This window comes from Balaenoptera borealis (assembly GCF_965194805.1).
Source record: "Balaenoptera borealis genome assembly, chromosome: 5".
NCBI classification, from domain to species: Eukaryota; Metazoa; Chordata; class Mammalia; order Artiodactyla; family Balaenopteridae; genus Balaenoptera; species Balaenoptera borealis.
Genome location: NC_138862.1, coordinates 137,399,661 through 137,415,267, shown reverse-complemented (window position 1 = coordinate 137,415,267; position 15,607 = coordinate 137,399,661). Strand labels below are relative to the sequence as shown.

General features: G+C 41.2%; 1 protein-coding gene across 20 annotated transcripts in view; it reads left to right on the top strand.

Annotated features, from left to right (window-relative positions):
• TBC1D5 (TBC1 domain family member 5) overlaps window positions 1–15,607 on the top strand; it is a 530,543-nt gene that overhangs the window by 496,314 nt on the left and 18,622 nt on the right. For all 20 annotated transcript variants that reach the window (XM_082392668.1, XM_082392665.1, XM_082392670.1 and 17 more), the window contains one exon: window positions 12,153–12,252. In XM_082392668.1, coding sequence (XP_082248794.1) covers window positions 12,153–12,252 — 100 coding nt within the window. The remainder of the gene's footprint in view (window positions 1–12,152; window positions 12,253–15,607) is intronic.

The window sequence follows — 15,607 nt, the reverse complement described above, 5'->3', positions numbered from 1 at the left end:
CCCAGCAATCCCACTACTGGGCATATACCCTGAGAAAACCATAATTCAAAAAGAGTCGTGTACCACAATGTTCATTGCAGCTCTATTTACAAAAGCCAGGACCTGGAAGCAACCTAAATATCCATCGACAGGTGAATGGATAAAGAAGATGTGGCACATATATACAATGGAATATTACTCAGTCATATAAAGAAATGAAATTGAGTTATTTGTAGTGAGGTGGATGGACCTAGAGTCTGTCATACAGAGTGAAGTAAGTCAGAAAGAGAAAAACAAATACCGTATGCTAACACATATATATGGAATCTAAAAAAAAAAACGGTTCTGAAGAACCTAGGGGCAGGACAGGAATAAAGACGCAGATGTAGAGAATGGACTTGAGGACACCGGGACGGGGAAAGGTAAGCTGGGACGAAGTGAAAGAGTGGCATTAACATATATACACTACCAAATGTAAAATAGATAGCTAGTGGGAAGCAGCTGCATAGCACAGGGATATCAGCTCAGTGCTTTGTGACCACCTAGAGGGGTGGGATAGGGAGGGTGGGAGGGAGACGCAAGAGGGAGGACATATGGGGATATATGTATACATATAGCTGATTCACTGTGTTATAAAGCAGAAACTAACACACCATTTTAAAGCAATTATACTCCAATAAAGATGTTAAAACAATTTTTTTTAAATAAGTGCTTGTACTTACAGTAGAATAAATTGACCCCAAACAGTGTAAGAATTAGTTCTGAATAGAGCAGTGAAGCCACTCTGGGCAGAACTGGCATAGGGACACTGGAAAGCTGTCCTGGGAGCCTGTCACCCTGCTTCTCCTCCCTGCAGCCTACTCCAGGCTGAGATGAGGTCTCTTGGACTGTTAACCAAATAGGCATCTAACCATGCAGGCATCTGTTAAAACCGCCTTAGAGCAGGGAAATAGTACAGTGCTTCACAGCCTTCCCAGAGAGGTTGGCAGCTGTATTCAGAAGTCTGAATCCTTGCCATTCAGAGTGTGGTCCATGGACCAGCTATGTAGTCGTCCCCTGGGAGCTTGTTAGAAGTACTGACTCTCAGGCCCCACCTCAGACCTGCTAAATTAGACATTCTCCAGGTGATTTTCAATGCATATTAAAGATTGAAAAGAATTAGTCTGAGTAAGGTTAACGGAATACCAAATCAGAAATGAGATTTTCTGTAGATAAAGTCAGCTTCAGATGCATCCCGGTGTGAACATGTTCTCCTAGTGGGTGATGGGTAAGTGCTTTCCATGTGTCAACTCTACTATTAGGACATTTTGCATGTATTAGCTCCTTTAACCCTCAAAAGACTCTTAGGTCAGTTCTGTAATTATCGCCCATTTTGCAGATGAGAGTACTGAAGCACAGAGAAGCTGTGTTTTAACTCTCTTCTGCAAAAAAAAAAGTTACTAGTCATGCCTGGACAGTCGGTAATTTCTGCCTTATCAGAGCCCAGAAAAGTAAAATGGGGTAAGAAACTACGATCGTTTTTTACTTCCTCAGTAAAAATTATGAGAGGAAGTGGAATAAGAAGAAACTTCTCTCTCTAAATTTTGTGAGCTTCACATGTTCTACTTGTAAATTGTTGTTTATAAACAATCTGTATCCCCTGTCCCATCCACGGCAAGCACGTGATTGGAGTTAATTATTTTAACTGCCCACACCTGACTTCAAAAGGATATTTGGAACACTGCCACATGGAAACCAATGAAGTGAATGTGGATTTAATATGTAATTGGTCAACTTGAGGGATCTGCTAAAAGACAGTACAGCAAATGTTTGCATGGAAAAGTAAGTTTCTCCCTCTATTTCACCTGGTGGCCCTGCCCTGGCAGCTCTTCGTGGGCTGCTGCGGGGAACAGCTTCGGATGGTCCCTGTTAGTGATCGAATGAGGGAGCGTGGTCAGAGAGCCCGGCTGGCAGAAGCCTGGCCCGTGCCTCACCTGGCCACGCTTATTTTAGGGCAGGCCATTTTTAACTTTATAAGAAGGCAGTATTCTTTTTTTTTATTTTGGTAAAATGGACATAAAATCTGCCATCTTCATCATTGTTAAGTGTACAGTTCAGTGGTATTAAATTCTTTCATTGTGTTGTGCGTCCATCTCCATCACTCAGCCTATCCTGTAAATTTGAAACTGTACACGTTAGACAATAACCCTCGCCTCCCTCGCCACCCTTCCTTTGGCAACCACCATTCTGCTTTCTGTCTTTATGATTTTGACTACTCTAAGTATCTCATATAAATGGTACTGTATGTAAATACCATAGAGTATTTGTAATTTTGTGACTAGCTTAGCATGTCTTCAAGGTTCATCCACGTTGTAGCATATGTCAGGATTTCCTTCCTTTTTCAGGCTGAATAATATTCCATTGTAGGTACTTACCACATTTTGCTTATCCATCCATCTGTCAGTGGACACTTGAATTACTTCCACATTTTAGCTATTATGAGTAATGCTTCGGTGAACATGGGTGTACAAATATCTCTTTGAGACTCCACTTTCAGCTACTTTGGGTATGTACCCAGAAGTGGAATTGCTGGATCATTCGGTAGTTCCATTTTTAATTTTTGAGAAACATTTATACTGTTTTCCACATCAGCCTATACCATTTTACATTCCTACCAGCAGTGTACAAGGGTTCCAATTTCTCCACATCCTCACCAACATTTGTTATTATCTGCTTTTTGGATAGTAGCCATCCTAATAGGTATGAGATGGTATCTCATTATGGTTTTGATTTGCCTCTCCCTGATGATTAGTGATGTTGAGCATCTTTTCATGTGCTTGTTGGCCATTTGTATATCTTCTTTGAAAAAATATCTATTCAAGTCCTTAACCCATTTTTTAATCAGGTTGGGTTTTTTTGTTTTTGTTACTATTGAGTTTTAAGAGTTCTCTATATATTCTGTGTATTAATCCCTTATCAGACATATGATTTGCAAATATTTTCTCTCATTCTGTGGGCTGCCTTTTTACTCTGTTGTGCACAAAAACACAATTTTTTTGATTTTTTGTGCACAGTTTTTTATGCACAAAAAAATGTTTGATGCACAAAATTTTTGTAATTTTCATGAAGTCCAGTTTTTCTACTTTTTCTCTTAATGCCTGTGTGTTTGGTGTCATATCTAAGAAATCATTGCCAAATTTAACATCATGAAGTTTTGCTCTGTTTTCTTCTAAGTGTTTTATAGTTTTTATGTCTTACATTTAGGTCTTTGATCCATTTTGAGTTAATTATTTGTTTATGGTGAGAGATAAGGGTCCAACTCAATTCTTTTGCAAATGGATATCCAGTTTTCCCAGAACCATTTATTGAAAATACTGTCCTTTCCCACGTTGAATGGTCTTGGCACCCTTGCAAAAGTTATTTGACCCTATATGTGAGAGTTTATTTCTGGTTCTTTATTCTGTTCTATTGATCTATATGTCTGTCTTTTTGCCAGTACCATGCTGTTTTGATTACTGTAAATTTGTAGTAAGTTTTGAAATCAGGAAGTGTAAGTCCTCCAGATTTGTTCTTCTTCAAGATTGTTTTGACTACTCAGAGTCCCTTGAGATTCCATATGAATTTTAGGTTGAATTTTTCTCTTTCTGCAAAAATGTCATTGGGATTTTGATAGAGATTGCATTGACTCTGTAGATCATTTTGGATAGTATTGACATTCTAACAACGTTAAGTCTTCTAATCCATAACCTTGGAATTTTATTTCCATTTATTTCTCTTTAATTTCTTTCAGCAATTTTTATGGTTTTCTACATATAAGATTATGTCATTTAAAAACAGAGATAGTTTTATCTCTTCCTTTCCAATTTGAATGCTTTTTATTTCTCTTTCTTGTGTAATTGCTCTGGCTGGAACTTCCAGTGTTGAATAAAGTTGTGAAGGTGGAACATCCTTGTTTTTTCTACTCCTGATCTTAGAGGAAAAGCTTTCAGTCTTTCATCATTGAATATGATGTTTGCTGTGGTATTTTTCATGTATGGTTTTTATTATGTTGAAGTACCTTCCTTTCACTAGTTAATTGAATGGTTTTATCATGAAAGGGTGTTGAATTTTTTTAAATGCTTTTTCTGCACCAGTTGAGATGATCATGTGTTTTTTTCTCATTTTGTTAATGTGGTGTTGTTCACACTTTCATATGTTGAACCATCCTTGCATCCTAGGGATAAATATATACATATATATACATATATACATATATATGTATATATATATATTCTTTTTTAGGTTCTTTTCCCTTATAGGTTATTACAAAACATTAAGTATCTAATAAATGTCCTAGTCTTTAATGTCTGGCTCCCCAAAGGGGAGAAAGAGAAAAATGAAGTGGGGCATAAAGGGTGCAGGCTGCTTAAATCCACTGGAAGTCACTTCATCTGGAGAGGGAGAAGTTTGCAATAATGGAAGGAGGTGTGACAATGCCCACCCTCCTCTTTGTCTGCACCTCTGTGATCAGAAACAGCAATCAGTGATCAGCACAGATCCCTGATATTTGAAGGGCAGGGTCCTTTTTGCCCACTCTGGCTCCCACAAGCTGCATGCAAGCTGCTCTAAGAACAAGGGCACAGCTGCCTGCCACAGGGCTAGGGGGTGGGGATCCCAGGTAGCTCCTATTGTGCTAAGAGCTGAAATGGACCGAAATTAACTGCAGTCTACCCTCCATGCCTTCCCCGGGAAGTGGACAGTCTTCAATAGACTCCAGCATTCCAAAATAGTTACATCCCGCAGATTCTGCTGGTGCAATTATTGTGTAGGTGGGGAGACAGATTTCTGGTGTTTCCTACTCCCCCGTCTAACCCAGGGCAGTATTCCTTAATGTGGTTGTTTTATTCAGCTTGCTGGAGGAAACTAAAGTATGAAAATTCATAAAGTACTGTCAAGTTTAGGTTTTAGCACCTTTGTTCTAGGCTGTAAGAGGCTGGAAGGAGCATCACCCCATTATAGCTTGACATGGGGAGGAGGGAAGGGCCTCCGTGATTGTTATGAAAACCCATCCTGTGAGGAAGGGCATCTCTGGTGTCCACGGGTGGTATGTGTCTCAGTGCTGGGACATAGCACTGCTTCAGCGGCTGAGAAAAAAAAAGTCCGCTTGTGTAAGTTCTGCTCCTAGCTAGCCACCTAGCCATATTAAAATTTATTTATAAAAATAAGGGGTTGAAATATATTATCTCTAAAGAAAATTCCAGCACTGAAATGATACGAGTTGCTAAATACCTTAAGCTTTGAGTTTCAGTTCAAAATTTCAAAAAGGCCTTTTTCATTCACATTTAACATGTTTGTTTACATCCTGTCTGAAAATAGGAACTGTTTTATTTACTGGGGAAATTTGATAACCATCGTTACTTTTTTAAGTGTCTTTAAGAATCACATTCTTTCTAGGCAACCCATGAAGAAGAGCATCCAGTGATGTTCCCACTTTAAGTGCAGAGAAAGGAGCCATTAGCCTGAAAGTGCTGCTTGCACATTGTACATTGGACAAGATATTATAATCATTTACTTTTTCTCAAATTATTTCATTTAAGTTATTCTTACTGCTTGGTGTTGTTTAGGGAACAGATTTGTTTAGACTACAGTGTTGCTTACAGTTTGATTTGGAATCAGTTTTGGTAATTTAAAAATATTAATATTTCCTTTTTCTCCTTAGTAATCACCTTTTACTTTTTTTTCTTATTTTCTCTCTATTATGTTATTTGAATAATAATTTGATTTGATGATTACAAAAGTATGATCTGATTTCACCGTAGAAAATCCAGAAAAAATAAGAGGGAAAATGACCTACAATCCCACCGTTTGGAGAATAACCAATATAAACAGTTTGCTGAATGTCTTTCCCCTTTTTTCCAAAAACAGAGTCATTCTTTACCTACTACTTTTCCAGTCAGTATATATGTTATTGTTGAATGTTCTCCTGTGAGAACATTTAATTTCAAGTTGCCTAATATTCTGTGCATCAGTGTGTACCACAGGTTACCGAGTCCCCTGTCCTTAGACATTTCGGATCTGTGTCGAAAGGACGAGGAATTTCCTGGGAGTTGTTTTTGCCTGTGTCCATAATTCCTTGGAATAACTTTATAGAAACTGTATTAATAATCTAAAGACAACAAAAGGAACATTTACTGAGCGTTTACCATTCACCAAGCACTGTGCAAAGCACTTCATCTGGAATATCTCGTGTAATTCAATCCCCAACAATCAGCTGAGATAGGGGTTATTTTTATCCCCATTTTATAAACCGGAAACTGAGGCTCAGCAAGCTCGGCTCTCGGGTGGGGGTCACAGAGGCGGTCCGTGTGGGTGTGATACACACTGATGCTAGGGCTGGTGACTGGGCCCCAGCTCGCTCCCTGCGTCACACACCCGGAGCACTGATTTTTATGCTCCTGAAAAGCCTTCTTCGTGCTCCTCGTCTGTGTTTTCCAGTGGCGTCTTCCTCTGCTGGCACCATATGCTCCGGCTGGGGTCCCATCCACACCATGTGTGTATTTTGCCCTGTGTAACCACAGCTTCCTCAGAACATCTGAGGCCTTCCCACTTTTCCTCCTGGAGACTTTCCGTTTCCTTCACTTCCCACTCCTTGTTCACCCATCTGCTCGACGACGACGGGGTGTCTCTCCTGTCTTCTGGCTGCTATATTTAGCCTGTTCCTGCTGCCTGCCAGTGCGTGTCGGTTGCTTGTCTGCCGCTCTGCAATCTGAGGACACCCCGCTCGGAAGCTCGGCGGAACTCCACCCTGGTGCCCTTCCTGCCCCACTTTTCTCCAAACCGAGCGCGCCGGGGTCTCCGTTAGTCCGTGAACAAGGACCCTGCTGCCGCCTGTGTGATCGCGAGCAGGGCAGCGTGTCAGGGCAGTGGGCACCGCAGTCCGCACGTTGGGCCCCAGCCCCCGAAACACCAGTGTCTGAAGCAGAAACATAACAGGGATGGAAGGGAGGGAGGGGGAGGCTTCCTGCCGATCCCCCGCGCCTGCTGTGCTCCACGCCCCTCCTCGACTCAGTGACAGGCGCTTTGCCCTTGTCCCGCACTTTTCTGACTCCACTCCTTTGTTCGCTGGGTCCCTGCCTCCTAAAACGTCTTCCTTCGTTTCCTCTGAGCCAAGTCCCGCTTCTTCAAGACCCATCAGAAATGCTGCCTCTTCCAGAAAATCTGCCTTCATTTCTACCTCTATGGAAGCCATCTGCCCTCCCCATAACTGTGAAGTTTCTTTTTTCATATCTGCTGCAAAACTTCCCTGACCCCTCTCTTGGCTTGATGTATATAGGTCTGACCTCCTGCTAAATTTGCAGAGGTTGGAATACATGTCTCGTTTGTTATTATATTTCCCACAAGGGCCAGCACAATACAAATGAATATATTTGTTGAAGAAATTAATTAGTAAGTGAATAAACAATAAACTACAAAATCTCATCCTGTTATTAACCCAGAAAGAACATAAAGATGTTGAAGCATTTAACAAAATTGATATATAAAATCCATATATTATAAAACAATTTAGACATTTGAGACATACAATATGTGAGTGGAAGTGTAATGATGCATCAACTATTTGGGGGTGAATGGTGGTAGAAGCACCACTTTTTTTTTTTTTTTTTTGAATGGACAGTTCTGCCTTTATTCATGCTAGTCGTTAATGTACCACTTTTAAACTCCATGAAGCACCACTTTTTAAAAAGCAAATTCAAAAAACATTTCTCCAGATACAGTCCAAGCAAAAATCATTCGGCAAACTAAATGGAACACAGCCAATACCTGAGTGTTTTTGAAGGAAAATAATTTAGTAAGCCATTTGGGGTTAGGACTTAACATTGGAAATAGTGAATTTCTCTTAAAGGAAACTTGAGATACGAGGTTATTCCTTGGAAGTCCTAGTAGTAATCAAGCATAAGAAAGAGTATATATACCTGGGGAAATAGGAGTAGTGGGTCAAGTGACTTGGGTTCTCAAACAGCTTTGTCAACCTTGGCATCACTTCCAGAGAACGTGACTTACAGAGGAGACCACGTTTCTTGTAGGACATGATGAGAGGGTCTACCTCATAGGTTTATTGTGAGGATTAAATGAGTTCATGCACGTGAAGCGCAGGGTCAGGCATATCATAACCACTATAAAAGGGTCAGATGCCAGCTGTTTTCCTCTTCTGATGGGGCGGCCCTCGTCCTTGGTCCTTCTCTGCAGGGCTGCCAGGTCCATCTGGTGCTGTGTTGCACACGTGGTCTGCACACCACCCTACTTCATAATCCTCCATCAGTTTCTTGCCTTACACATCAGTTCATTATCCAGAACTTAAGACAGTAATGGGCTCCCAAGCCCTAATTCATCTTTCTGGGCTGAACCACATAAAAGTTTTAAACTAAGAGTGAATCATAGACCTCTGTATTTAAAATCCATTTTATTGTTTTGACCTGATAAAAAAAATGTTTAAAAAAAGAATAATTGCCTTTATGGAGTACCTGTTCTTTGCCAGACACTCTCCATGTGTTATCATTTGGTTCTCCCACCAATACTGCCAAGCGGGGGTGAGGGGACCAAGAAATTAAGGAACTTGTTCAAGATCACACAGCCAGTAACTGGTAGAAAGAGGATTCAAACCCAGGTGTGTCTACCCCTGAATTCCGCCCTGTTTCACCATCCTCCCTCCTGTAACAGAACATGTATGTGAAAGTAAATATAGTAAGCGTTTCTCTTCATGTCTTATTTATACATAGAAATGACACTAACCGGTTGTTTTCATAAAACCTCAAGGCAATTAGCCAAGCATTTGTTTTTGATTAGAGGACCATTAATGAAAACAAATGACTAAAGCTGTCAGTGTCTGAAGCATGTTAGTCGGGAGGCATGTGGAGCCTGAGAAGCTAAGATGGAAACGGAAAGTCAGTTCCCACAATTTTAGAAGCTTGATTCTCGGCTCTTCTTTTATCTGTAATTATATGAAAGAGTGAAGAATAAATGACAAGCCACCCTTTTGCCTCCAAGTGATGCCATTTCTATTTATAAAGTCTGAGTGATTGTTGAAGGGCTTAGGAATATTTTAAGATTAAGCAAACTCTAGAGAGATCATACACTGAACTTCAAACTTTCAAACGGAAGAGGTTCTTGGGCCCCTCAACCTGTTTCAACCAGAATGCTCCGCTTATCTCATAATTGGGCTTTTGTGTCAGCTTTCCTTTGGGGAAAAAAAGGTTTAAATTAATGAAAACTGCCATTTTCTACAGAGCAGATTCCATTTGTATTGAGGTTTACTCAGGATTTTGGCAAGCAAGATGCTCTTCACTTGCCATCAGTGTCCTAAGCAAAAGTGCACGCATGGAAGACTGTGTCTTATATCCCTGTGTGCTCAGCCAGCATGCGCTTCCGGCTGCCGTGCTCTCGGGTCTGCCCCGTACGCTTGTGCAGGTTGTGAACTGCACAGTTCAGAGGGCGCCAGTCTCAGCCCATTTTCCCTACAGTCATGTTCCTACCAGCACGGTAACTAACGTGTTTGGAGGAAGAGACCCCCTTGAGCTCCATACTTCCCTCCAGCTGTCAGTGCCTCACCACCCACAGGCAAGGCCTGTGTCACCTCCAGCTCTTCTTCCCTCCCAACTTTTAAAAAGAAAACAAACTGAACACAATAAATCCGTTGAGGTAGGAATGACTGCTGCAGTTTAAGGCTCCCAAGGGCTTTTGCATCTTATAAGAAATGATGGCTTAATCCAAACTAAATACTAATACATAGAGTAAATAGACAAGAGGTGTTTAAGCCAGGAGGTGGTACATTCCTGGTGTCCTTTGTCCATTCCGGGCTCTCAGCACCCCAAATGGTAGCCGAGTGCAAGGACAGACTCTGGCCATACCTGGGTCCCCGTCTTTCAAAAGACTGCCACGAACTGGCCTCAGTGCAGTTCTAGACTCTTCCAGTTGGGTTTGTATCTGTGACACGTTGAAAAGGTGACTTGTTCAATAGGAGGGACAGGAGGCTGGGATCAGGGTTCCCAGGGCAGTTATTCTTATTTCTTTATAAGACTTGCATGTACTCTACCTCATCCTCTAGTTTATATACCTTTCCTATTCCAACTCCAAGCTTGTAAACTCCCTGGGAGCAAAGTACCTAACTTCTGCCTTCTCCAGAGAGTGCCAAAGTTAGGCCCAGACTGGGTGGAGGATTACTTAAGTTTGCATGACTTGTTAATGGCAGGACCGGGAATAGAACTCAGATTTCCTCGTGCCATATACCGATCTAGTGTTCTTTCCGTTCCGTCACTATGTCAGTTATCTGTTGCTGCGTAACAAACCACCCCAAAACCCCACTCCTCAAAACAGCATTGTTACTTCTCATAGGTTTACCGGTCAGGCACTGGGACAAGGCTGGGTTGGGCTGCTCTTCTGTTCCACGTGATGCTGACTGAGTTACTCATTTGGCTGGCTTCAGACAGGTTGAGCCGAAAGGTCCAGGAAGACGTCATTCACGTGTCTAGAACCTCACTGCTTCTCCTGTGGCCTCTTTCTCTCCATATTGTCTCTCCTCTCTTTCAGTATCCTAGCCTGAGCTTCTTTACAGCTAACTATGGTAGCTGTGTTCCTCTAAAGCAGAAGTTGGCAGGCCTCTTACCCTAGCCCCCAGCTGGAGCAGTTTGACTTCTGCTGCATTCTCTGGATCAAGGCAAGTGACAGGCCAGCCAGGATTCGAGGGGAGGAGAAATAGACACTACCTCTTGATGCGTGGAACAGCATGTACATTGAGGGAGGGAAGGCATGGATGGTGGCCATCTTTGGAGACGAACCACAACCAGGGTTAACCAACAGATGTAGCCGTCTTTCTGTAATTCCTATAGGGTCCTGATAGAACGGGGAAACTCAAGTTTGTGCAGACACAAAGGAGAAAAAGGAGAAGAAAAATGCCCTGAAACCACCTACCCAAGGCCCCAGTAATCATTCCCTGGCTGAACTTCTCCTGGTTGCATTTGTCTTTACTTGAGTATCAGAAGACAGGCTGCTTCGCCTTGTGGGATGTATAAAGTACATGGTTCATGCTTGTGTAATCCTACGTGCGCATTTCACAGTAATTTGTTTTTAGAGCTATGGCTATGTCTGTTTTCTGCGTCACACATTTAAATGCATCTTCCTAAGGGCTCGTCCTCCAGGCAGCCGTTAAAAACAGTGCTTTTCAGTGCTGCGTATGTGTATCGCTAAAATGTGGTACACCTACAAGTAACCTTTTCAACTGTTAATTTCCATCTATGTGTCAAATTATATTCAGTCTCTAAGAAAAAATATCTCTTGGGAGGTTTCTCTTCCCTTTTTTTTTTGATGACACAGAGGATTCTTATGTGAAAAGATAAGTGTCTAACACTGGAAAATCAATTTGCTAGCCTCATCCAGCTTTGAGGATTACTCTCTTTCTCTGAGAAAAACTCCCTTAATCTTCGAAATTTCCTTGGGAACTTTTTTGCATGTATTCCTTTTTTTCTTAAAGAAAAAAAACCCCCCAAAACCCACGTTTTATCCTTTTGTTACAGTTAGATTGTCTTTTACCGTTTAGATAATTATCCCACCCAGAGTATTTTTCCTGGAAACAGTCAAATAAATACAATCCTCTAGTATCTTATCAAGAGAGGAAACGTAAGAGCAGCTAATTATGGGCTGTGGGGACAGAACTTTTCCAAGTGCTTTGGGAAATCTCACGTTTTAACAGATTATCATTGTCTAGAAAATGATGAGATTTGTCTGAAAGAAATGGAAATCTTTGGTTTCTCAAATGTGTGTGAGAAAATGTAATGGTCTTGTACCAGCTGCCTAAGGAGTAGGATCCACTGAAATCCCCTTTACTCTCTCAATTTGTGTGGCTCAGTAGTTACTGAAGATATTTTATGTACTTTTGTAATACGAGGTTGTATGTATGGGTAAACATCTACACGTGGCACAAAGCTGGCATTCAATTAGGAGAAGTCCAGATTATTTTAAACCTCCACTTTACCCTTACTCTGGTTTGTTGGTGGTGGCAGTAGTAGGTTTGCTCTTGTTTATTTGTTGCTTTCTTTTGTTCTGTCTAGGGCTGAAAAGACACTGTGGCTCTTTAACAGTCCAGATCATTTGGAGGACTTTGGGGATTTTCTTTGATTTTTTTTTTCTTTTATTTTCATATCTTTTTGCTCCCTTCATTTTAGGAAGAAGAATTAGAAGCCCAGATTTCCCTCCTTCAAGGACAGTTGAATGACCTGGATGCCATGTGCAAATACTGTGCAAAGGTGATGGACACTCATCTTGGTGAGTGAAGTACTTTGGCCCTGGGCACGCTGACGGTCGTGACGGTAACAGCCCGGCCGCGAGGGCCTGTGTTGAGCGCTTTACGTGAATTATCTCATGTAACCCAGCAGAGCTGCAGTAGGTGTACGGCTACTATCCACCTTGCGCACATGAGGAAACTGATGCACGGAGATTAATACAGTTTCCCCAAATTATAACACCAGTGAGTAGAGGAGAAATTCAAAATCAAGCAGTCTGACTATAGATTTCAGCTCTTAACGGCTACACTGCCCTTTGTAAATATCTCTCTGCCCCAAACCAAAATGAAATATTGAACTTTCAAGATCAGATCGTCAGCTCTACTCTTGTGCTAACCTGCCTATCATCACTCATGTGATTATTATTTTGGCGGTGCTTTCGTTATTTTTTTAAGTATATGTTTTTAACCACCTGCCCGAAATGCATGTCAGGACCCTGACCTTTTCTTACTTCTGACTGTGCCTATAGTTTAAGAAATGTCTTAGTTTGAAGTTGAGTTTATGTGTGAGTTGTCCATATGTCACGTGAGAGAGTCTTCAGGACTTATTCTCTACATTTGGGAAAGTTCTGTATTTTGTATTAGAAGTGGTCTCTGCTGGACCACCTGTGTATTGCTTCAGGAACTCCATGCTGCTTGCAGAACTTTTACAATCCATACTGTGGTTATTTTCAGCCCGTTTATGGACATCCTTTCCTTCTCCGTTCTCCAGTGTCTAGTATCTGTAGTTTGGGAGCAAATTAGGAAAACAGGACATGTAATCTCATGGAAATGGCCACTATGCTGCCCGGTGAGTGTGGAGAAGTGGCGAGACCAAGCACTGTGAGAAATCAGGACGCACCCCACCTATGAGGGGAAACCAAAGAGAACCTACCAGGGCCTCTTCCCACTGGCCGGGGCCACGAGCATGGCCCATCTCTGGGGCCTTCGCTGAAGATAGACTTTATGTTTGTTCGGTTTTTAAAAATTTTCTTCATTTTATTCCACAAATATTGAGCGCCTGCAACATGCCAGGCCCTTTTCTAGACACTGGAGAAATACTAGTGAACAAAACAGATGAAAATCATGTATATTTCACAGCTCAATCCTATTTTTGACAATTGAAAACAGCCATTTTTTATCAGTTTCGTGTTTATCCTTCAGAAATAAACTATGTTTGTACAAACCAATATAACCCTGCACTTATCCTTTCAGAGTGCAAGTAGAGCATAATCCTCTCACTGTTCTGCACTTTGATTTCTCATTGAACACTATATTATGGAGAGCACTTCTATATGAATACAGAGAGTGGCCTCGTGCTTTTTTACACCTGCATTGAATTTCATTATATGGCTGTATCATAATGCATTTAACCCCAGACTAATGAGCATCTAAGATGTTGCCAATCTTTTAACATTACAAATGATGTTAAAATGAAGAATCTTATATAACCTTTCACACATGTACAAGCATATGGTATAAATTCCTACTTTTCACCCTTTTAAAGGAGTGTTTAAATAACTGTTGTAAGTATAAGACAGCCCTGAAGCTCAGTCCCTGGTTTTCCTAGACTCAGGGAGCAGTTGTTTGTGGAACACGAAGCTTATTAAAGACAAACACTTTATTTAGGAATAACAGTGACAGCCCAGGCAAAATCTAATCATTTGAATTGGCCGAGTAATGGAGACAAAGGCAAAGTGAATTCCTGGTGCCAAAATTATCCAGATAATTAAGTTCCTGTACTTGACTTTGCTCTGGCAAGTTGGTCTCAATAATAAATCAGGAACACAATCCTCACTTGCCTCCAAAATTCAGTCGTTCTTCCTCTTTTTTAGAAGAATGAAAAAACTTAGGACGGATGAAGATAGACTTTATACCTCAGATTCGATCAATCACCCAGCCTGCTAGGTCCTGAGTCCATGACATGTGGCCAGAACGGCTGTCGTCTGGATGTAGCCTAAAACATACTGGCCTGGAGCCAGTAATACACGCTCTCTTACGGCTTTGGAGAGGTGCTTGAACCAAGTGTCGTGCGGCCTCCCGCTCGCTGGGCCCTGTTCTATCCTCCGCCTTCTTTCTGCTCTGTTGACCCCTCCTCCAGAGAAAGGGCTCAGGAGAGGGAAGCAGCAGGAGAAACGGCGGTAGGTGATCAAAAGGGTAGTATCTGTAATCACAGCAAGAGACGTTCCCCGTCACATCTGCGTCCACCCCCTTCAAAACTCTATTTATATGTTTCTTTATGACCAATTTTTAAAATTCATATAGAATTGATTTTACATGAATCTTACAGCATCACAGTTTAAAATGCATCAAAAAGAAGGGGGTGGGATGAACTGGGAGATTGGGGTTGACATATATACACTCTGATGTATAAAATAGATAACTAATGAGAACCTGCTGTACAGCACAGGGAACTCTGCTCAGTGCGCTGTGGTGACCTAAATGGGAAGGGCATCCAAAAAAAAGAGGGGATGTGTGTATACGTATGGCTGATTCACTTTGCTGTGCAGCAGAAACTAACACAGCCATGGAAAGCAACTATACTCCAATAAAAAAATAAAATGCATCAAAAAGAAGTAACGAAGAGGTAGTTTATGTATAAATAACTGATATGTATTACATAACTAGTTTTAGTTAATTATTTAAATATAATTTTAATTTTAAAGTAAGTGTGGGCATATGTGTGTGCACATGCACATGTGTGTATTTTTTCCTTCTGCAGCTACATGGGTGACATTCGTGTTACTTGATTTTTGGTTTTGACCAAAGTAGGAGAACAAAGAAGTGACTGAAAAGATTTACTGGAACTCTAGCAAAATCCTAGAGTAGGATATTTCCAAGTTGTTTGGGCCACATAGCAGCTTTTAAAGCAACTTTACTTAAGCCTCAGAATTTTCAAACAGCTTTTGCTCTGATTTTTGTTCTTTCAGTCAGCACCAGAAGAGCATTTTCTCATTGCATGGGAGGGGGAAGCACTTTAATTAAAGAAAAGCCCATACCCAGCTGTGAATTTTCAACTAACCACAAAACTAGATTTGTTTTTGTGTATATGTTTCACTTTCAGCCAGAATCCCTTCACATGGCTGTCGACTTCTTTTTGCCATATAGATAGCATGACTGCATTTTTACAGTGGGGTCGAGGGTTGCTACAGAGAATTCGTGGCCCTGGGGGCTGCAGGTGCATTTTATTTCATCTGCATATATAACGCTGGTTTATTAAAGGGTGTTCCCGGGTTGTAGGCAGTTTTGGCCGTAAGCAAAAATTTGAGGAAAACACAAAGATTAATTGAGGTGAAGTTCTTGATCTACTTTTTTTATTATATCCTTTAAAAATGACTTTAATACCCTAGTATTTTTTCC